Source organism: Phoenix dactylifera, chromosome 16, assembly GCF_051530095.1.
Source record: "Phoenix dactylifera cultivar Ajwa chromosome 16, Ajwa_hap1_PhDact_Kaust_v1.1, whole genome shotgun sequence".
In the NCBI taxonomy this organism is placed as follows: domain Eukaryota; kingdom Viridiplantae; phylum Streptophyta; class Magnoliopsida; order Arecales; family Arecaceae; genus Phoenix; species Phoenix dactylifera.
In genome coordinates this window covers 11,898,464-11,921,145 of record NC_143205.1, presented here as the reverse complement: position 1 = coordinate 11,921,145, position 22,682 = coordinate 11,898,464, and the positions used below count along the sequence as shown (strand labels likewise).

Sequence of the window (22,682 nt, the reverse complement as noted above, 5' to 3'; positions counted from 1 at the left end):
TTTCTAGTCAATATATATATATATATATATATATATATATATATATATATATATATATATATATATATATATATATATATATATATATATATATATATATATATATATATCGAGAGAGAGAGAGAGAGAGAGAGAGAGAGAGAGAGAGAGAGAGAGAGAGAGAGAATAAGAAGATTGTTAGTATCTAATATTCAACTAGAGAGAATAGGTTAGATAATATAAACTAAGGATTCTAAGTATTGGTCTTTGTATCAATTATATTGGATTATATTAGTAAGGTATTAAGATTGATCTTTTCTATGTGTGTACGACATTATATCCTAAGATTTGCTATGTTATTGGTTACTCACATTTTAACTCTTGATAACATCATAGTAAAATTTTATTGTGTACAAAGAGAATTTTATACATTTGTATATTAGTTAGCCCTTGAGAATAGAATAAAACATGATATACATTCTAGAGTTCTTCGTAATATTTTACAATCCCTCCTTATAGAGTTTCTTATTTATTTATTTATGTTGATGAGAAAAGGAACAAAAATTAATAGAATAAAATGAGATATTTTTATTCAAATATTTAAGATTACACCGTACAGTAGGAGGGACGAGACCACTAAAAAAAGTCACTAATTTCATTTCTATTATGAGAGTTAATAACATCTTACTTTAGTCGAGGAATCGAACTATTTATCAATGTTATATTATTAAGAAAAATAATACCATCTTAGATCATTCATCTATTTATCATAAGGATTTGATGCAATACATAAGACCGGATAGGCGTCAGGGCCTCAAGCACCATTCAACCAATTTCTAGCTTTTGACGACTTAAAAATAATATTCTTCTATAGTTCACATTGAAAGGGTATTCTCACATCTGAAACAAAATATAAAATATATAAAAAAAGAAATAGAGAGGAAAAAAAAATTCAACTAACTTTAACAAGCATGATCTAGGAAACCCCAAGGCAGCAATAGCAAACAGCAACATTAATCTCCTTCTCTTTCCTTTCCTCTTTCTCTTTCTCTCCCAATAGATTTTTTTATTTGTTTATTTTTTGCCATTTCATTTTATCCATCTCATCTAATAAACAATTTTATTAGAGCAGGGGAGGGGGTTGTTTTACCTTCAAACCACCACCCTTCTCTCTCCTTTCTTGAAGGAAAGTCTCCTTTGACCATTTCCTTTCTTCCCCCCCATCTTCCTCAACCCTTCCTTCCCCCTTCTCTGCGCGCCCCCCCCCTCTCTCTCTCTGCCCATCTCTGTAGCTATTGATTGCTCTTAAGCGCTTCCCCACCCACCTCCTCTAACATTATAATATCATCATCATCATCATCACCCATTTCATGTATTGATGCTTATTATCTCCTCAAACTTAAGAGGTCGCCAGAGAAGAAGAGAATGGGCTCTTGCCTTTCCAGCGCTATCAAGGTAGGTGGCTCCTCCAGCGGCAGCGCCGGGCACCGGGACCCAGCGGCGGCGCAGACCCCGCCGTGCAGCGGACCGCAGCAGAAGCCGCGGGAGGCGCAAAGGAACTCGTCGCAGACCCCGCCGTGCAGCGGACCGCAGCAGAAGCCGCGGGAGGCGCAAAGGAACTCGTCGCAGCATCCACGGCAGCAGAGAGATAGACATCGGCGACGGCCGAGCGGCTCCGTGCCGTATGGGAAAAGGACCGACTTTGGCTACGCCAAGCACTTCGACAGCCGGTATTCCATCGGGAAGCTCCTCGGCCATGGACAATTCGGATACACCTTTATCGCCACCGACAAGGCCAATGGGGACCGGGTAGCGGTCAAGAGGATCGACAAGAATAAGGTAGCTCTTTTGGCATGGATTGCCTTTTCTTTTATGAAAAGATTCAACCTTTTTTATTTTTTTGGATCCTTTCGGGTTAGGTTGGCGAAATTTATAGCTTTTTTTGTTTCCTAGAATCTGCATGTGGATGTCGGATTAGAATCCACGTGTTCTGATTCCCAGACAAATTTTAAACTTTGATATAATTGCTACTTTGTCTATGGGTATTGGAAGCTTGTTTGGTTTGGATGGGAGGGGAGATAGTTTGGAATGAATATGGACTCTGCTAGGTCTCAGATTTGAAAATTGCGATTGCAATTGGTTCCTTCTAAGCTTGTCCTAATTCCTTTTTTTTTCTTCTCCAACTTAGACTGTTCTTATCAACCTTATCTGGACCTATCCTTGCCATATTTCAATAAATGTTATCCAATTCATGTTTGTCCCGTCATTTTGTCATCTTGATTTCCTAGGATAAAAGGATTCTTCAAAGCGTAGGTCAATTAAGGAGTTAATGGATACAATTTTTATCATTATTACATGCCTTAATTAATATTGGATGAAAAGAATCAATACAATTAATAATATAGGTGATTGTGAGCTCAATTGTTTTCCTAATTTCTCATAGGAGAACTTGTCTCTCTGAAATTGAAAGACTGTGGGGTTGGCTACTCGAAGGGTGAAGCTTAATCCTTATGTGAAAAAAAGAGAGTGAAATTAATATATTTGTTAAACTTTTCCATTATCTTTCATAATAATCGATCCTCTGTCATTTCACATGGATGGTAAAATACTAAAATTGCATCTTTATAAGCTTATAATGTATTCACTGAGATTATTACCACAACTTTGAGCCTCTACATTGGTCCACTCTGAATTCGCACTTTGTAACATATCCTAGAATGGTAGTTTATGTGAAAGTTTTAGCCTCTACAAATCCTTCCATTCTCTTTCGCTGCAATATTACAGTCAAAGTTTGGTTCAGGAAACATGTAGGCAGGTCCGTATTCGACTGGAGCTTTTTAAAACATCAAAAAACTCTATGGATCTAAAGTTATCCTCATCCCTGTAAAAATTTCGTAGGACGAACCATTGAATCTAGAACTTTACCTGAAAAAATGAACATAAGCTTTAGAAGTTGCGATGATTGTTGAAGGCTCAGAGCTTTAGAACATGTCATGTAGAAAACTCAGTCTTACTTTTGCTAAAAGATCATGAAGCAGGACTTTACAGTGGGTTTTATTTGTGCTATGTTGATCAGCAAATGCTGTGTTAGCTTGTCCACCCTATAGGCAAGAGTCCAGTGCTCCATCTCCTGGTTTTGGATGATGAATGGAAGCGGGGAGGGGTTGTTGATGTTAAGAACATCAGTCAGCAACTGTGATTTCTTGTAATTATTATTTCTTTTCGTTTTCCGAAACTAGAGGTGGCCTACCGGCATTAGAAATGCCATCTTGATTAATGCTTTCCACATGCTAGTTATGGATTATGGAGGAAAATTCTCTTTGTTTATAACAAAGCTGAGGAAGTGCAAGCTCAAGGAGCTGGAGGGATCAACCTAAAGTTTATACCTAGTCACCAGCAGTTGTAAATACATTTCGTTGAGGGTTGGCCTTGGTTTTAGAGGGAGGTTCATAAAGTTGTTACAGCATCACCTTTTTCTGGATTCAGCATTAGGTGAACAGAATTGACAACCTTACTTGGTGAAGCATGTGCAACAACAATTTAATTGTTTGCCTGACTGAAGTCTTTCTAGCAAACATCACAAATGGAAATCTGACCAAAATGCATCTGTTGCTTAAGAAAATGCAAAATTGGAACCTTAATATTGATGACTATGACCTTGATGACACATACTATAATCTCCTAACCTCCAGGAGAAAACTACATGGAATGAATAGGATGTTGTAACTGAAGTTTTAGTTATTTGACTTGTCTTCACACACTAGTTGGGCGAATGATATCAGCTAGAGGTGGGCGATCTTCCACTAATTTAGGATTAAAACATTGCAAGAACAATGCGGATACTTACCAATACAATGAGCAGGAAGAATTAAGAGAATGAAACTTAAAAAATTGGGAGTCATGTGGACTAAACCTTAATGGAAAATGTGGCAGAAGAAATGCTTCTTCAGGACAACAGAAGAAGACAAAGAATAAAATGGGAATATGGTTGTAAAATGCTGCTACAGTTTTATGGATATTAAAAACTGTAATAGCAGATCCTTTAAAGGCATCACAATTAATATATGGGAGGGATCAGCAGATATGAAATACGATTCAGTGCAACAAGCATTTGGTAAGCAGGACTATTTTTTTTGGCAAATCTTCATAATGGAAGCCTTTTCATTGACATAATGAAGCTATATGAATGTATACAATCAGAACTAACGATGATATACATTTGAAGGATGGGACGTAATTATTATTATAGTAAACAATCCTGTATTGTGAACATTGATGTAAAATTTTGTCAAGAGAGTTTGAAAAATCTCTGGAAACTGGAAATTAATGGGAACTAGGAACATCTGCCTTCCTTTCTTGTTCCAAAGGCTGGATACAGTAGAATGTTTTTTGAAAAAAAGGAAAGGATGAAGAAGTTCAGCTGGATTTGAAATGCTCATGTATATAACATTGAGTTTGTGAACTGAATAGTTAAGCTGATCACTATTGTAAAAGTCAGAACGGATGAATAAATGTGTAAGCTGTCTGAACATTTTTCTTTTAATTTTTGATTCTCATTTGCTCTTCAAATATGTGTCATTAGTCTATACAAGGTTATAATACTGTGGCAGATGATTCTTCCTATTGCTGTGGAGGATGTGAAGAGGGAAGTAAAGATACTGCAAGCCCTGAAAGGCCACGAGAATGTTGTCCGCTTCCATAATGCATTTGAAGATGAATCTTATGTGTATATAGTTATGGAGTAAGTTTTTCCTTGTTTTTTTTTTTTATAAAATGTCATATTTATGCAACACTCTTTTATATTCTGTTCCTGCTTATTTAATCTGTTTCTTTTCTAATTCATTCTTTTTTTTTATTAACATGGTTTTACCTGTCATATTGAGCCTTCCAAGAATGATTAGTGACTTAATATATTTTTGTGCTAAAAGATATAGTATACACGGGACATGACATGCATTATTCAGTTTATGGTGCCACTTTGGCTTAATAATTAACCGTGTCAACATGCTTTCTTGCCCCATGATTATTATATAAGATTTTATTGATGGACCAGTTAGTAGTTTCTATATCATTTATCTTTTTGAAATGAAGTAGGCTTGACATACTTGTTTCCTTGATAATTGATGAATTATAAAAATCCAATCTCATTCACCATACAGTGATATGAAGATTAGCTCTAAAACTAGCTTCCACTAGCAAAAAGCCCATTTGATGGAAAAATTGATACCCCTTTTCTTTGGAGCATAAAACAGAAATATGGATTGATGATGCATGATCTTCTGTTTTCTCATTTTTCCACAAAACATATCATACCTTGGTGTTGAATTTGATCTAAATATATACACTTTCATGAAAATGGTTTCCCTGTAAAAATTCTATTTGGAAAAACACTAGTTCAGAGAATTGTATTTGTACTTTCTTTGGAAAATGAAAATCTAAGAAGTGCTGGACTTAGTCACACAGAGGTCACATCAGCATTCTGTTCTGCTTAATCTTTTCTATGATCAAGCTTCTTTGGGATGTAATGTTTCTTTTTTCTTTTCTTGATTAGGTTATGTGAGGGTGGTGAACTACTGGATCGGATATTGGGCAAGTAAGTTTATTTATTTATCCTATTGTTCATGTCCTTTATGATTTCCTTTTTATCATCTGATATAACAAAGAAAAATTATGCCATGCAGCTCTTATACTCTTAAAAGTTATGTTTTGCCAGCTTCAATTTGTATCCCTGGGTTTAATTTTAATTTATTTTTTTATTATTATCCTTTTGCTCTTCGAAGTTTTATTATTTTTCACTTTATGTTTGAATTATTCAACATTAAATATTCTCCTCTAATTAGTTTAGAAGATAGTGAGCTGATTCTTGGTTGATCTTCTCTATCTAGGAAGGATAGTCGTTATACTGAGAAAGATGCTGCAGTAGTTGTACGGCAGATGCTCAAAGTTGCAGCTGAGTGTCATTTGCATGGTTTAGTACATCGAGATATGAAGCCTGAGGTACAAGTCAAGCACCTAAATAGTCTTGTGAAACTCTATCTCAAAAACCTAGTGATTGTTAGTTTTATGATACCATACCATTTCCTTGCGCAGAACTTTCTTTTCAAATCAGCTAAAGAGGACTCACCTCTTAAGGCAACAGATTTTGGCCTTTCTGATTTTATAAAGCCTGGTTTGTTTGAAAGCCTTTTCTGAACTTCGTAGATTCCTGTACTTGTTATAAAATTCATTCATATTTACTGCAAATTGCAATGTTTATATTTGATAGATTGTTGTATAGGAATGATTGCTTAAACATGGCCATTTGCAGGGAGGAAATTCCATGACATTGTTGGCAGTGCCTATTATGTTGCTCCAGAAGTATTAAAACGCAAGTCTGGGCCTGAGTCAGATGTATGGAGCATAGGGGTGATAACCTACATTTTGCTTTGTGGAAGACGTCCCTTTTGGGATAGAACTGAGGATGGAATTTTTAAGGAGGTAATTTTGCAGTCTATTTCATTAGATGATCACAACTACTACTCATATTCTCCCAATTCTTATGATTGTTGTTTGGAATATTTGTGATTGGCCCTGCTGCTTGCTCGAGATGAGTGCTTTGTCCGGTATAGAATATCTATGCTACTGCTTAAGTCTAGAGGAATAGTAATTGCCATATTACGTTTCTCTCGCATGCTTTGTCTTAAGGATGAGACTGCCGTCATGAACCTGAGTACAGAGCACTAGTGCTTAACCAAAGGATTATGAATTTAGAAATGGACTAGTATGGTCATATCTTATCATTGATTAGATCTAGCCTCTGCCCTCAGGCATGCCATTCATGTTGCTGGCCATCTGCTATGGGCCAACTTTCTGGTACCCATCCTGTTTGGATGGCATCAGTTTCTAATAAGGTTGATATTTCTGTTTAGGTTATTGCTTTATAAAGTACTAGATCCTGACTTTTACTGCTTGACCTTAACATTTAAAATCTGCCACTAGTAGTGCAGAGTTTGCTCCATTCTTACCATAAGAAATTTAGCACACATTTCTACAAAGTTATTATGCTTTTTGTGAGTTACTTGTGAAAAGAAATGACAGTATTGACAATGGAAATACTTCCGAGTGGAGAAAATGCATATTTCATCATAATTTCCCGAGAATCTCAAAAACACGGACAATAAAGAACAAGCAGCGATGCTTTTGTTGAAGAATCATTAGAAATTTGAAACCATGATCTTGTTAATTAAAAAAAGAGAAAAAGCTATTATGAGGTGTTCACCTCTTCTGAGTTATAACTAAAGCATTCTCAATGTAAGCAAGAGAAAAAAAGCAAATCAGAAGTTTGAAACCTTAGGCCCGTGGATGTTACAATGGGACAAGCATTCCTCGCGTATTTCATCTTTTCTAAAGAGAACTCTTATTGTTTCACAATTGTGGATGCATACATATCTTCATGCAGGTTTGGAATGTTTAGTAGAAGCAAAGAAAATAGAAAAGATACTAACTGAACCGTTACTCTTTGATTTTTTTTTTTTTTTTTAGTGAGGTTCAGTTTGTGGTCTCTATTTTTTTTAGATGAGGAAGCTCTGATAGTTAATATATGCTGTCAGAACAATTTGGTCAATGCTTTAATGTTGCAGAAGGGTTCGCTATTAATAGATGCAAAAATATATGTTCTTTAGATGTTCCATTGCTAGTGCAGGAACTGCAGTCATCCTTATAATATGGTGCTGGTTTGCAGGTCCTAAGGAACAAGCCTGATTTTCGTCGAAAGCCATGGCCAAGCATAAGCAACAGCGCAAAAGATTTTGTTAAAAAGTTATTAGTGAAAGATCCTCGTGCGAGACTGACTGCTGCTCAAGCTTTGTGTATGTTGCGAGTCTTTTTATTTCTTCCGGCTAACAATTGAATACTAGATATTTTCCATGGTTTATTGAACTGAAAAAGAAATGAATTTACCTTCTGAGATTGGTCTTACTGTCTCTGATGCTAATTCATTAGCAGAATTTCTTTTTTATAGCTAAGCATGATGATTTTTGATTCTATCATTTTGAGCATCTAGTTGTCAAATATTTATTAGGTTCATTCAGCTCGTGAGGGAGGTCTTAATTTTCTCCTGGTGGATCTTTATATTTTCAGCACACCCATGGGTGAGAGAAGGGGGAGACGCATCAGAGATCCCATTAGATATATCTGTACTGTCCAACATGCGCCAATTTGTGAAGTACAGCCGTTTCAAGCAGTTTGCACTTAGGGTAAACAAATACACGTGGAAAATTGTATCATCAGTTGTTTTCTGAAAGCTTCTTTTAGACTCTAATGATAAATGATTTTGTTCTGCAGGCACTGGCAAGTACGCTCAATGAGGAGGAGTTGGCTGGTCTTAAGGACCAATTTGATGCAATTGATGTTGACAAAAGTGGTTCCATTAGTCTTGAAGAAATGAGACAAGTATGTCAATATATTCATCATATGCTCTATTTTTTTTATCATTGATCTTATGGACTCTGGTCTTTATGGACTTGGCTGTTTATGGGTGTTTGAATCGTCATTTATCTGCCATATACTTGTTTCTTTCTACCTCTCTGCTTAGTCATGATATGCTTTAAAGGTTATCAATTTCCAAACATTTTGCTTTCTTGCTGGCTTCTTGGCTTCTTAGCTCTAGGTAATGATGTATTGCAAAAATATATTACATATTCGCATTGAACATATAGTGTTAGAAGACAATGTCATTTCTTAACTCTGTGTTTTGTGAAACACTATTTTAAGTAATTCTTCAAGACATTTGCTTTTTCTGTTTTGTGTTGCCATCTATTTGGTGTTCATTTATTAGCATTAACCAGCAACAAGGTCTGCCGAACTGGGCCGAATTGTCTGGTTCAGACAGTACCTAGCTGACCAGGTGCGAAACTGGGTTGGTTCTGTATTTCAATTCGATTCCGGCCTCTACCGGCCGAAATCTCTATTGGACCGGCCGGAACTGGCCGGTTCAATGCCGACTCAATGCGAACCGGCCGGTTTGCACCTAGTCAACCCAATTTCGAACCGGGTTGACTGTGGTATTATTTTAAAATATTAAAATGAATCATTTAAGTTAAACCAGGATCATAAAAACATCAAAAAAATCAAAAAATATCAAGAAAACACCCAAAAAAATCAAATTAGATTTAAAATCATTGAAAAATTTTAAAAAGAATAATTACCAATTAAATATTCTTGAAAAGTTAAAAAAATAAATTGGGCGTGCCGATACGGAACCGACACACCCTACGTGTACCGGTTCCGGTTCGATACCGAACCGATACCAAACCATACCGGCCGCCGACCAGTATGGGTCGCAGTACCGGTTCGGCGGTCTTTGATTGGCAAAGATACTCACTGACTATTTTATAGTTAATAAATTGATCCCTAAGCCACAAATCAGATAGAGGGAGAGCTGGCCAATGACCAAGCCATAGTGATGTTTCTTGGAGAAGCATACCTCCTGTATTATACAACTTGGGCCCTGGAACCTTAAAGCAAATGAAAATTGAACTTGTTACATCTTTCCTTTAAATGAATGAGGACACTTTGAAAGTCCATTTAGTTCAAATTTTCATTTACAAATTGGACAAAAGGAGCTTCTTGGAGATGATCTTTTAACTTTTTAAATTGTTATTTCTGAATGAAGATCACAATGTTGTTATATAAGTTATTTCTGAATGAAGATCACAAGTTGTTATATAAGTTGATAGCTTGATCCCTAAGCAACAAATCAGAGAGGAAGAGCTGGCCAATGACCAAGCCATAGCGATGTTTCTTGGAGAAGCATACATCCTGTACTTTATAACCTGGGCCCTGGAACCTTAAGGCAAATGAAAATTCAACTTGGTACATCTTTCTTTTAAATGAATGAGGACACTTTGGAAGTCCATTTAGTTCAAATTTCCATTTGCAAATCGTACAAGAGGAGTTTCTTGGAAACAATCTTTTAACTTTTAAATTGTTATTTCTGAATGAAGATGACAATGTTGTCATATAAAGGCCACAAAGTAGAGGCATTATAATCGCCTTTAAAATGCAGGTTCTGTAATTTTGGCCTTAGAAAACTTCTAGTTCTTTTGCTGGCATGACAGATGAAGAACACAAACACCTTAACATTTTGCATGCCTTTGCATTCTCAGTTAGTCATTGTAATTCTATATCCTAGCGGTCTACATCTCTTTAATAGTTGTTGATGCTTCTAAAATAATCATCGTCATCATCATCATCATCATCACGCCCCCACCACCACCACCAAGAATTGAAATATTGCAGGATTTGGTATGGTACCACGAGTAATATGTGATAGAAAAATAGTACCAGTATGGATGTGGGATACCAGTTCTCTCGAAATGGTCAGCAACAGTGTATCAGCAGCGCATACTGATCGTATAAATTGCATGCTTCTTGTTGATATTGTGTGTCTCAGCCCATCCTGATCATCTTGGTGTTGTATTGTTTTGCAACAAAACTATATAGCACTTGGTATCGATGTTTAAACCCTTGATCATCACGATCTAAGCCTTTTTCCATCAATATGAAGAAACTCTAAGATGAAAAGGCGTCATCAAGGATGGAGCATAAATAGTTGTTGATGCTTCTAAAACATCATCAATTATAGAATGCAACTATAAATTGAGAAGGCTCCATGGAAGGATTGAGTAGATTTTGCAATCGTTTATCAATCCAATGTCAACCCTCTAGGGTTGGTGCTGAAATGTTGGTCAAGGCAAAAGTGAAGGGATTAACCTGTAATGAAACCTACAAGGCTAGTTGGTGAGGAAAGACGCGTATCGTGTTCCTCATAATTCAACCTTATACAACAAGGGAACAACCCTCCAAAGGTTACCTAGACATGAAAAAGAATTTTAAATGTATGGAGAAGACAAATAAAGAAATATCTTATTTGTCTAGGATACTATTATGAAATGGCCAGCTATATATGTTGTTATCTCCCAAATCTTTAAGCAGATCTTAGATGGTACAGTTAAGGCGTGCAATCTTGGTGCCAGGTATCATGCTGGTACATTACGGGTTCAGAATGGTACAATACACACCCCATACTGAGACTACTTTCAACTCCCATTTCTCACTTTTTATAAGGTTACCATTTGAAACTGGGTTATATAGGTTAGTACGATACACATCTGATTTCAGATGATTTCGAGCAGCATAGGATGGTTCCGCTTGGTTCGGACCTGTACAGACTACATTGGCTCATATATCGAACTAAACCTCGATACCATATTGATAGCTTATTGGTACGGTACAATACGGTTGGAAAAATAGACCTTGGTATGGCCCCCATCGCATAGGCACCACTTTAGGTGATTAGGTAGAGTGCTAGTGGTTGAGGCAGTCCACATTTGAAAAAGAAATAAAAAAAAACATAAAGGTCTTCACACAACACAACTAATAAGAAATAGCTAATAAATGCTTTGTATTTAAGTATTTAACAAAAAACTTTGCAATAATTTATGTACTACAAAACAAGATGCAGGAATCAAGTGATAAACAAAATAAAAATAGAAAATAAAATGCAATAGGGAAAATGAGAGAAAAAATAAAGGTGGAAACAAAAACAAAGTAAAAACAAGGGATAGAAGATGAAAATTAGAGAAAAAATGGAAGAAATACACGAAAAAAGGGTAAAAACAGATAAAAATGAAAAAAAAGATGAAAACAAGGGAAATAATATGAAAAGGAGAAGAAAGGGGTAGGAGAAGAGGAAGAAAAAGACTATAGGAGAAGAAATAAAGAAAGAAAAGAAGAGAAAGTAAGAAGTATTAGGAAAAGGGGAAAAAGAAGGCTCATTTAAAGATAAAGGGCAAAATTCATCTTTGGGTGGTTAAAAGGTAGCCAGTAGACTGTTGGAAGGCTTCTAGCGGTCGGAGGGATATTGGAGGGCTGTTGGAGGCCAAAAGGTTGCTGGATAGGAGGGTGGTATTTGGTGGGGTAGAGAGCAGCCCTTTGCTCTTGGGTTATGTCAAAGAGAGATGGATGGGTGGTGTAATAGGGTTTCTTGTTTAAGAAAGTAATAACATTTGCCATTTTCATTTCTATATAGCTAGGCTAGTCGAACGAATTGAACAACTTATGCTTGGCTCAAGTTCAGCTTGAAAAAAACAAAACTCGAATCAAGCTATGTTTGAAGCTAGATGAACCAGGCGTAAACCAAAAACATAGGCTTGAACTGAGTTAAAAATTGACCAACTTGATCAGACTTAATAAACATACATACATACATACATACATACATATATATATATATATATATATATATATATATACACATACATACATACATACATACATATATATATATATATATATATATAGAGAGAGAGAGAGAGAGAGAGGCTGGAATTCTTTTGAATTTTGAGAGCATTTGGCTCCAAATGCTTACAAATGGAAATCAATTTAGGGCCTCTCAAAATAAAATCAGCATCATCAATCATGTTCTGTGATATATAAAATTTTTTAGGTCTTATGCACTCAAGGAAAACAAAATTGACAATTTCAACGGTATGATATCATGTTTTATTTTAAAATATTTAGATCAAGATCATCTGTTTGGAATTGCACATTAAATAGTGTATATTATGTTTTTGCTCATTAGCTATATTGCTACTGTTCATTTTTTTACTAGCTAGATGCATAGGCAAGAGAGATCTAAAAATGATTTTTAGTGTCTAACTATTTTATAATCTTAGATCATGGCCCTGCTGATTTTATTTTGGGAGGTCCTTCCTGAATTTCTATCAGTGAAGCATTTGGAAATGCTCTCAAGAGCATTCTGGCCTCTCTCTCTCTCTCTCTCTCTCTCTCTTTATATATATATATATAATATGAGATGCACGTTGCTCCTTTTGAGAGGAGAGAATATATGCTCTTTCGAGGTCCAAAATCAATAATTAGGCATCCAAATTGAAGAACCACACTGTTGATCATGATCTATAATGTTTAACATCCAAAAGTCATGTGCTTTGGTACTCTCTGACATCTGCATTAGTTAGATACAAAGATGGATTGTTAAAATTGATGAGACTCCATACTCTGCTATAATCTAAGCATTAAAATCTATTGATTTGCAATCTATTATGTTAGAACATGTGTAGATCATGATCAATTAGGTGAATTTTTAATTTAAATATTTTATCACCCTAGCCCAATGAAAATTGTCCATTCTTTTGGTATACTTGATGCACAAGTTAGAGACCACCAAAATACATGATTTTCAAGGCATTTTTAGTAGTACAGATCATGATCAATAGTGTGGATCTTCGATTTGAATGCCTGATTATTGATTGTGGACATGAGAGGAGTAGATATCCTCCCCTCTCAAGAGGAGTAGATATCCTCCCCTCTCGGAGCATAGTCCATTCTTATATATATGTGTGTATGTGTGTGTATATATATATAGAGAGAGAGACAGTGAGAGGTGGGATAGGACCCAGTTGATTAGATTCCAAGTCCAATCCTATTGAATATGATCTTTTACCTCTAAATCATTTATATACAAAAAATCATGCGATAAAGCAAACCCTAGCCTATACATCAAGTGGTCAAAGCAAGCATTGTATTATATTATTTAAACAATTCATTTCGGACGACTTGATGCATAGGCTAGATATCTGTAAGTCACATGATTTTTGCTTTGTAAGTAGTTTAGAGATAGTAGATCAAAATAATTAGGATCATCAATATTGGATTCCTATCTTTTGATTTCACCAAATTGGATCCAACTTGAAATTCGGTGGAACGAGTCCTAGTTGACCTCTCTGTATATATATGTTATATATTATAATTGATTATTAGATTAAGATTTTAATTTGTGAATTTTTGTTCTTTGAATCAATTAAATGCTAATTTAGGCTTGAACCAAGCTCTAATTGATTTTATTCAATTTTGGATTATCGGCTAATCAATTAGGCTCATCTTTGGCTTGATCCAATATTCGAAGTGAGCTGGAAAAAGTTATAAACAGGTCAAGCTTGATCTTAGAATTCAAGCTCGAAATTAATTTCAAACCAGGCTTGATGAAGCTCGGCACCATGACACCCTTATGTATAGCTTCCTTGAGGCACCATGACACCCTTATGTATAGCTTTCTTGAGTCACGAACAACAGAAACTAATAAAAAGAATATAACACAATGTTATAAAAGAAGGAGGGGGGGGATTCTATGGCTAAACAGTAGTTGCCTAGGCAGTTTGGTATCTCTAGGCACCTAAGCACCAGTTTTGACAACCTTGCATTTGCCAATTCACCAGATGTGGAAATTAAATTAAATTATCATGCTTACTATATTGATTTACTGGTATATTTGTAGTGACAGAGTATTATTGGCATATGTAGCATAGATCTCAAGCTTTTGCTGATCTACTTCAGAAGTTAAACTTGTCAAAATACAGAGGAAAGCTAGATCTTATTTTGTTAATATAACTTTGAAATAGTACTCTTCATATTCCTAATCTTTCTTGACATTCGAAATATGATAATAAATCATTTTCAGTGGTGGAGCTAGGATTTTATTGTGGGGGGGTGGGTGGGGCGGGGGGAGGGAATAATAAAATCAAATCAACAATATTTTTTTCCTTTTAAACATTTTAGCATGTAATATACATAAATAATAAATCGGACAAGAAATGGCTAATCACAGCCTTGATGAGCTTCAGACTTGTGCACCTTCTCAACCTTTCACAATGAATTTTTAATCATGAAGGCAATTGAAGAAGGAAAGTTTATAAGAGTAAAACTTGGATGTAGCAAAGGCATGCTAGAAACATAAAGAAACACATGAATAAGTTGTGAGATATAGATACTTCATCTTATGGTTGGACATGATAATTGTTAGAGGAGAATTTTCGTAGGTCTACCGACATCTCTATTGACCTACTATAAAATTTGAATTTTTTTGTTCTTCAGTTGTTAAACATCTTTTATGAAGTTTAGAAAAGGGTTAGTTTCTTATCTTCTCTCACACAAAATTGCGAAAAAGGGACAAACAAGTAGACAATAAATAAATTGGAGGAATATACATACATGGGTTGCAAGGAAAATCATTTATGTTCCTCCTTATTTCCTTCTTCAATGAAAAACCTCCTCTTAGAAATTCCTCATATTTTTCTTCTTTTGGTTTTCTATTTAGCACTGAATTCAAAGTGGGTTAAACCGGTTTGAAAAGTACGTGGGAAGGTGGGATGCTTGGTGTTGGAAGATTGAAACTCTAGTGGGTGGATCATGGGTGGATTTGTTGTTTAGAAGAAAAAAGGCATTGTTATAATAAATCCAAGCTGTGTATATATATGAATATGGATGATATTGATTGATTGAAAGAGATTTACGGTTCAATAAAAGTTAACCACATCCACATATGGAAATAGAACATCTAGAATAAGAGATCTTTGCTACGAGCAAGGCAAGCTAATATGGATTCTGATTTGTTAGTGCCCAGCTTTTTCAAAATTTGAAGAGACATGAAGGGGCAAAATATAACAGTTCTAAAGCAAATCTCGTGAAAACTAAAATTTCAGGGGGAAAGGCAATTGCCCCCCTCATCCTCCCTATCTCCGCCATTGATCATCTTACATGAATGGTTGAATCAATTACCTTAATACTAGGTCACTTACTATTTATCCATTATTATTGCTCATGAAAACTGAAATTTCAGGGGGAAGGGCAATATCCCCCTCGCCCACCCTATCTCTGCCATTGATCATCTTACATGAATGGTTGAATCAATTACATTAAGACTATGCCACTTACTATTATCCATTATTATTAACAACTTTTAGTCTCAGTAGGATTAAAATTGCTCATGGTTACTGGAATAGTCTCATGATTATAAATTTTGTATTGTAGACACAAAATTCCAGTGGTTTTCTTCTCTGCTCCACATCAGCATAAGAAGGGGCTTTCTTAGGTCACTTTCAACAACCAAGCTGTAACTCTTTATGTAGTTAATGACCAAATCAAGACAATCAGCATCTCAACAGGTTGTGGAGCAGAATACCATATAGCTCCATCATACTTGCACTGGACAAATATTCATCAGTTCACTATCCTGAAACTAAGATATTTATGGGAATATGATATTAATAATATGCCTGAGTATATTACATTGGAAAGGATTTACTAAAGCTATATGACCCATTCTAGAAATATCATTTTCAAACATTCTATGGTTAATGATGATTTTGGGCATTCCTTTCTGAGGAAAAGATATAGTAGAATTATCAAATACTTTAAGCAACCTAGTTGTGGATGAGCTAGAACTTCCAACCTGCATAGATGACAGCATTGATGGTTCTGACAGAAAATGTTGGCTTTCACTTTCAACTAGAAACTATGAGGGTTGAGAATTTGAACAAATGTATATTAAGTTGTTATGGAGATCAAGGATTTCTAGACATTTGATTTTAATGAAAGATTCTATATTGGTGCTTTCATTGTAGGTCTTTCGATATTTTAGTGCTTTGCAGAGATGTCATTATCAGTATTGAAGAGTTTGAGAGTGGGTTTGGATGAGGGTTGCCGATAAAGTTAATGGTAGGTTTATGCACCAAAAATGCTAATCTTAGGTTTCGAAAAATTTTCAGCTGGATTTGCTTGGGACTTTTTTGAGCTGTTAGTATGATTCATATCCTGATATAAGGGCAGTGGGGGATTAAATAACAACTTTCTGCTAAAACCTAAGTGACATGGATCTCAAAGTAGTTTAGTCTCTTGAGTGCTCTCTTCATGGTAAATGGTGATCTTCTATTATCTCTACTGAAAGTAATTGACTCTGAAGAGTCTTGGCTAACATTTTGTTAGGTCATTTTCTGACCTTGCTGGTTAGAGTACCCATGTAAATGAGGAACGTGGCTTCACCTCATAAACTTCAAGATGTTTTAGATGTCAACATTTGATGTTTGTACAAGCTGCAACTTGCTTCATAGAGTTGTGGACGTGGATTGAGAGATTGCACGTCTTCTGGTGATGTTCTATATAATAATTAACTTGCTACTAGTCAATTTGAAGCAATAAGGTCAGGCGACAGCTGGGAAGGCTCTAGAGGTGGAATGATATGGCACATGCTCTCCGCAGAGAGGTTTGGAAAGCATGAGGAAAAGTTTTGTTCAATACGTAGATCATACTAGGCTGAGGAGCATTGACATCTCTTATCTCCTTTTATCTCGTCATCCTTTGATGTAGTTCCAATAATTTTTATGGAGAGATGTAGTTCCAGTAAGTTAACATGCTGCCCCTTTACCAACTTGGTAAAGGGTTGGTGACCCCCTTTTTTTTATGTAGATGAGGAGCTATTATTTAACCATGTATGTACGAACATGATTGATCATTTAGTACAGTTCACAAGGTTATTATTGCAGACTATATTATTGTCCATCTCATTGCCTACTTATGTTGAAAACTGTACAGGCTCTTGCAAAAGATCTTCCTTGGAGATTAAAAGAACCACCTGTTCTGGAGATTCTTGAAGCTGTAAGTGACCATTTTTTTGTACATTCAATATTGGGGTATTTGATAATTACAACACGAATATTTTGCTTTATGTCATGCAACTGCCAGAGTATTGTAGCTCTAAATCTATTGACATGCTCTGATTGATGAAAAACACATTGATACCTGCATACTGTGTTAGTAATATTTAGTGATGGTTATTTCTGAGGACAACATTCTTTCCATGATACTAAAAATGGGTGCTTTCATGCATAATGGTGCAATATGCTTACTTGTCTTCACTTTGAATATTTGAAATGTGCTACCTCTAGTCCTTACAGGGTTATACTAAAAGTTATCCCAAAGAGATTAAATAAAGGGTTTGTGCTAAAAGATCTCTTACCTAAACTAGCAAGGATTGATTTGCTGGAATCGAAGCTTAGACTGTTTGCCTAGCGGTACGGGTCGGTATGCCCCTATGTTGTTCCATGCCGGGCCCGTACCGACATAGTAGAGGGGGGGGGGGAGGGAGAACGGGAGAGAGGAAAAGAGAGAGAGAGAAGGGGGAGAGAGGACGGCGGCGATCCGCGCGGAGGAGGGGCTCAACATCCGGTTCTCCTATTTCGTTTGAAATAGGGTCTCGGAGGGGGTTCCTTTTTAATTTCGAGATTTTTAAGTTAAGTCGGTAAATTGCTTGCCGACTTCTCTTAATTTTTTTTGGATCCCCTCCACCTCCCCCAGCCAGCCTCCACCTCCCTTTTTCTTCCTTCCTCTCCCTCCCTCCCTCCCTCCCTCCCTTGTTCTCTCTCTCTCTCTCTTTTTCTCTTTTTCTTCTCCTTCTTTTCCTCCGTCGCCAGTTTCTCATTTTGGTTCCCGGAACTATCCCAGTCCACTGTTGGTGCGGCTTGGTACGCTCTGAACTAGGGGGTTCAAGACAGTTCCGCCGACCATGTAAAGTAGAGTTAAAAAATCTCATCCAAGTTGCTCTTGATAAACAAATTTTTCGACAGTAATGAGGGTAGTTGGTGTGATATCCTATTTGTTTGTATACTTGCGCAAAGTTTAATTTGTACATCACCAACACAAAGTGTTAAATAAATAATTAAAGTTTATGTTAAGAAGCAATAATAATGAATTACTAAGCAGTCTGTGTAAACCTTTTACCTGTTTGGAAAATTGTAACAATTATGCTCATTAACAAGGTGTCTACAATGGTATTAGTGGAGTTAAACCAAAATTCTTACTTGGCTTTTTATTAAGACCTTTACCTTCCTTAATTGCACAAGAATAAAAAGATGCAGCCCTCTATTGACTGTTTGCTACAGTATATTGTCTCCTTTATGGGCAGCCTAGCGGTTGAGGCTCTTTTTGCTACTGGGTCTGTGGAGGGTTAGATGTATGCAACATGCGGTGAGGCAGCATATTATCTCCTTCATGCCGAAAAAATATTATAACTTTTTTAACCATGATGGCAGCAACTGTTATATCAGCTAGCTGGCACCCAACTCTCCATAGGAGAGGTTCAACCCCAGGTGGTGGAAAATAACCACCTTTTGCTCAAAAAAGCTTTTTAATCAAAATCCTCAAGATTTGCAAACTCTTTGACGCTACTGAATTCGAGTTGATGCATCACCATAGATAATTGCTATTTGCATTTCTTCTGTAATATCCTATTCAAGCATGTTCTATTATTCTTAGTTCTTCTGATATATGCCAACAGGACTTGGTTGAGCTGGTTGGCACCCTCTCCTCTTGAGGAGAGGTCCTGGGTCCAATCTCAGGCGGTAGCCTATTACCGCTGTATGTCTCAAAACAGGGAAACAATGTTAGTTTGATGTGCATTCTTAATTGGTATTGACTATCCAGTTTTAAAATGGATCTGTTCGTTTTATACATGCTTGGCTTTGGTGATTTCTAAATGGAGCTAAAGTTTTCATTCTTTCAAAACAGATCGACAGCAACACGGATGGGCTGGTCGATTTCCCTGAATTTGTGGCAGCAACTTTGCATGTGCATCAGATGGAGGAGCATGACTGTGAAAAATGGCGTAAACGCTGTCAAGCTGCTTTTGAGAAATTTGATGTGGATAGAGATGGATATATCACACCTGAGGAACTTAGAATGGTAAATTGCCTATATCTTGACTTGATATAGTTCTCTTGCACAATGTTTTATGGCTCTAATGTTTTAGGGCATAACCAAATTGGTTGTCCTGCTGTAAATATACATCGTGGGACATCTGAAGCAATAAGTCAGATCTTTTATCATGATTTCTAATACATAAAATGCATCTAAACAAACTTTTAAATGTATTAAGGACTTGATGCTATTTTGTTGAGTGATCCCCTAAACGAATGGTTTTTTAGTAGCATCACAAAAGATTTATCTTGATCTATGGCCCTGCACTTTTAAAACCACTTCATTATTATTATGTGCTTTAAGATATTTAGAATCTGCAAATGGTCCAGATTATCTTCTCTCCACAAAAAGTCGGGGGAGGAGAGGGTGGGTGGGGGGAGGTCCTGATTATCTCTCTGAATATTCCACCATTGTTGCAGGACATGATCAATTTAGTTATCCTCTGGAAATATTAAAGTCATCTCCTTTGTGTGTATGTGTGTGCATGCTTGTGTGCATCTGTAGAGTGATTCCTTGGAAGTGTTACGAGTGCAACCAAATAATTGAACACACTTCATGATGCATGCGGATACAAGATTTCTAAACACAAGAGAATTGCCCAGGGCAAGGTACGCCGTACCGGCCCGAATCGGACGGTACGGGGCATACCATACCATACCGGTTCGGCACCGGTACTCGGTATGGATGGCGTACTAATACTTGGTACGCCAATAAAATTTCGTACCATACCGTACTGACATTGTGCTAGTGTGGCACAGTACGAGATCCGGTACCGAGATGGTGTACCTTGGTCCAAGGTATGTGTGGATCTCTTTTGTATCTATGAGTAAGTTTTCATCTTGACTACGAAGATAGTTAAGACTAGAAACTAGTTCTTATGGAGGTTTGTTTTTGGTGCAGCACGCAGGGCTAAAGGGCTCTATCGAGCCACTGTTGGAGGAGGCTGACATTGATAAGGATGGGAGGATAAGCTTGTCTGAATTCCGCAAGCTTTTAAGAACTGCAAGCATGGGCTCATGCAATGTTCCCAGTCCATCTGGCATTCGATGTCATCAGAGACTGTAGATAGTAAGGCCATTGAAGAGGAGGGAGTGAGAGAGGCAGGGAGATGCTATGCTGGAGTTCTGATCTTAGAACAGTTTTGTTGCATATGTTGAACCTCCATTACCTTCCCCTGCTCACATTTCTTGTCATAGGTTTACGTGATCATCATTTTTTTTTTTGTGAATTGCAAGCGTGCAGTTTGTGAGACCTGTTACACCTGAAGAGTGCTTCAGAAAAAAGATTCCTGGGAGCCACCAATACCTGATCAGATGTAGTTGCTCTCCCATCCTGCTTATTGTACATTCTGATGCCGTGGGGAGAAGGTTGCATCCACTTCTTACCACAAATGTAATGTGATTATATATTCCAATGCAAATTGGTCTTTAGAATTCATAGCACACATTTGCTTGCCTTACCCCTTGTATATTTCTTTTCTTCATATTTTTTAATATTTTTTTTGGGCTTAGGTATGCTGTTTTGTGTCTTAAGATCATTTCTGGTTGTAACCGGCCATATGAAATAGAAAGGCTGCCTTTTTGAGATATGTCTCTGTAGGACAAATGTTTAGCTTCTCTTCCTACCGCTTTTATTTTTGAAAGAAAAATACAAGGAACAAAAATGAAATATAAATATTAATATACTTTAGAGTTGGCGTTTTCTCAGAAAAATATATTTGGGGAAGGCATAGACTCACGAGATTACTTTATTGGAACCAATTCTGACTGCGAATGGACCATGCTGCATCAATTGGTTGGGCAAATACCATATCAAACACTGAGAGCATTGCTAGAATTGAAGCATTAGACATGCATTTCCATATCATACTGGTTTTGAAAAATTTGCTCGTGCCACAACTAAATTGTTTCTAGATCTAATGTCTTATTAAACCATCTTTATATTTAGTACACTTTGATTTTTTTTATAAAAACATTTTTATGTAATATATCCAGAAAATTTTGAATGTGTATTCTTCCTATTCATGTATATTCTTCCTATTTATTGCTTCCATCTCCTTTGTATTTTTATTTTTGATTTAGCTTTGGTGATTAATTTTATCACATGTTTAACCCAAGGTTACTCTAAATTGCCTGCAATGCATTTGGGAACTTGGAGGTTTTCGTCTATTCATTAGCAAATTCGAGTGCCTAATATGAAAAAAACTTTACAGATGTTTTTTTTTTTTAATAGGACCGATAGATCATACACTTCTAGTATAAACACATCCAAAACAAGAAGAGGGTTACTTTGTTTGCCTCTCTGTAGACATATGAGCTGCTGGGAATGCTGTGCAATCTCTTGCCTTTTAAAAATGATGCTTAACATGAACAGAGATGGAGAGATTCTTTCAACTACATTTTTTTTATAAAAAAAAGTGTGAAGGAAGAGGCTTGCTTCATTTAAGAAAGCTATTTCCATGCAGTTTTATGCATATGATTATTCCATGATCTCGTTCACCACATGGCATCTATAATTTTCTGAAGATCATAAATGAAAGGGAAATGTTCTCTGACCTGTTTATATCTTGTGATGCAGCATATATAAATAGACTTGATATCATGCTGGTGAAAAATGCGATGTCACATTTCCTATGCAATCAATCTGTTTCATTCTTGTTTATCCTCTCATTTAGTGGGCTACTAAATAAGTGAGAACTACATATATTTGCTGATATTTTAGGATCAAAAGAATAGGGAGAGATGTAATGCCTATTGATCAAAGAAAAGAAAATGCTGATAGACTAACTACTGAAATACTTATCAGAAAATGTCATATTTCCTGATCAGGAAAACAAAAATTGTAGAAATGACAAACTATTAGGCCATAAAATAAAAAATTCATTACCTTTTCATTTTGAGAAAGAAACTATTTTGTTCCTTGGAGAAGTATGATTTGCTTGTGATATACTAGTTTTCCCTCTTGTAAAATTATGTATTTCACCTCCCAATATATATATATATATATATATATATATATATATATATATATATATATATATATATATATATATATATATATATATATATATATATATATATATATATATATATATATATATATATATATATATATAT

General features: G+C 36.0%; 1 protein-coding gene across 1 annotated transcript; it reads left to right on the top strand.

Moving 5' to 3' along the window:
* The first annotated feature begins 1,104 nt into the window (after positions 1-1,104).
* LOC103696863 (calcium-dependent protein kinase 18-like) lies at positions 1,105-21,150 on the top strand. The gene is made up of 12 exons (XM_008778585.6): positions 1,105-1,818; positions 4,590-4,720; positions 5,531-5,572; positions 5,865-5,976; positions 6,070-6,148; positions 6,287-6,456; positions 7,700-7,826; positions 8,098-8,213; positions 8,302-8,409; positions 17,407-17,469; positions 19,378-19,551; positions 20,467-21,150. Exons 1-12 carry the CDS (start codon positions 1,405-1,407, stop codon positions 20,629-20,631), a joined length of 1,701 nt encoding a protein of 566 aa, XP_008776807.3. The 5' UTR covers positions 1,105-1,404; the 3' UTR covers positions 20,632-21,150.
* The last annotated feature ends 1,532 nt before the right edge of the window (positions 21,151-22,682 follow it).

Excerpts from the sequence above, each read along its gene's own strand:
- LOC103696863 (XM_008778585.6), top strand. The coding sequence starts at position 1,405 with ATGGGCTCTTGCCTTTCCAGCGCTATCAAGGTAGGTGGCTCCTCCAGC. Across the intron at positions 1,819-4,589 it reads AGAGGATCGACAAGAATAAG|ATGATTCTTCCTATTGCTGT; the intron begins GTAGCTCTTTTG and ends ATACTGTGGCAG. Across the intron at positions 6,457-7,699 it reads AGGATGGAATTTTTAAGGAG|GTCCTAAGGAACAAGCCTGA; the intron begins GTAATTTTGCAG and ends GCTGGTTTGCAG.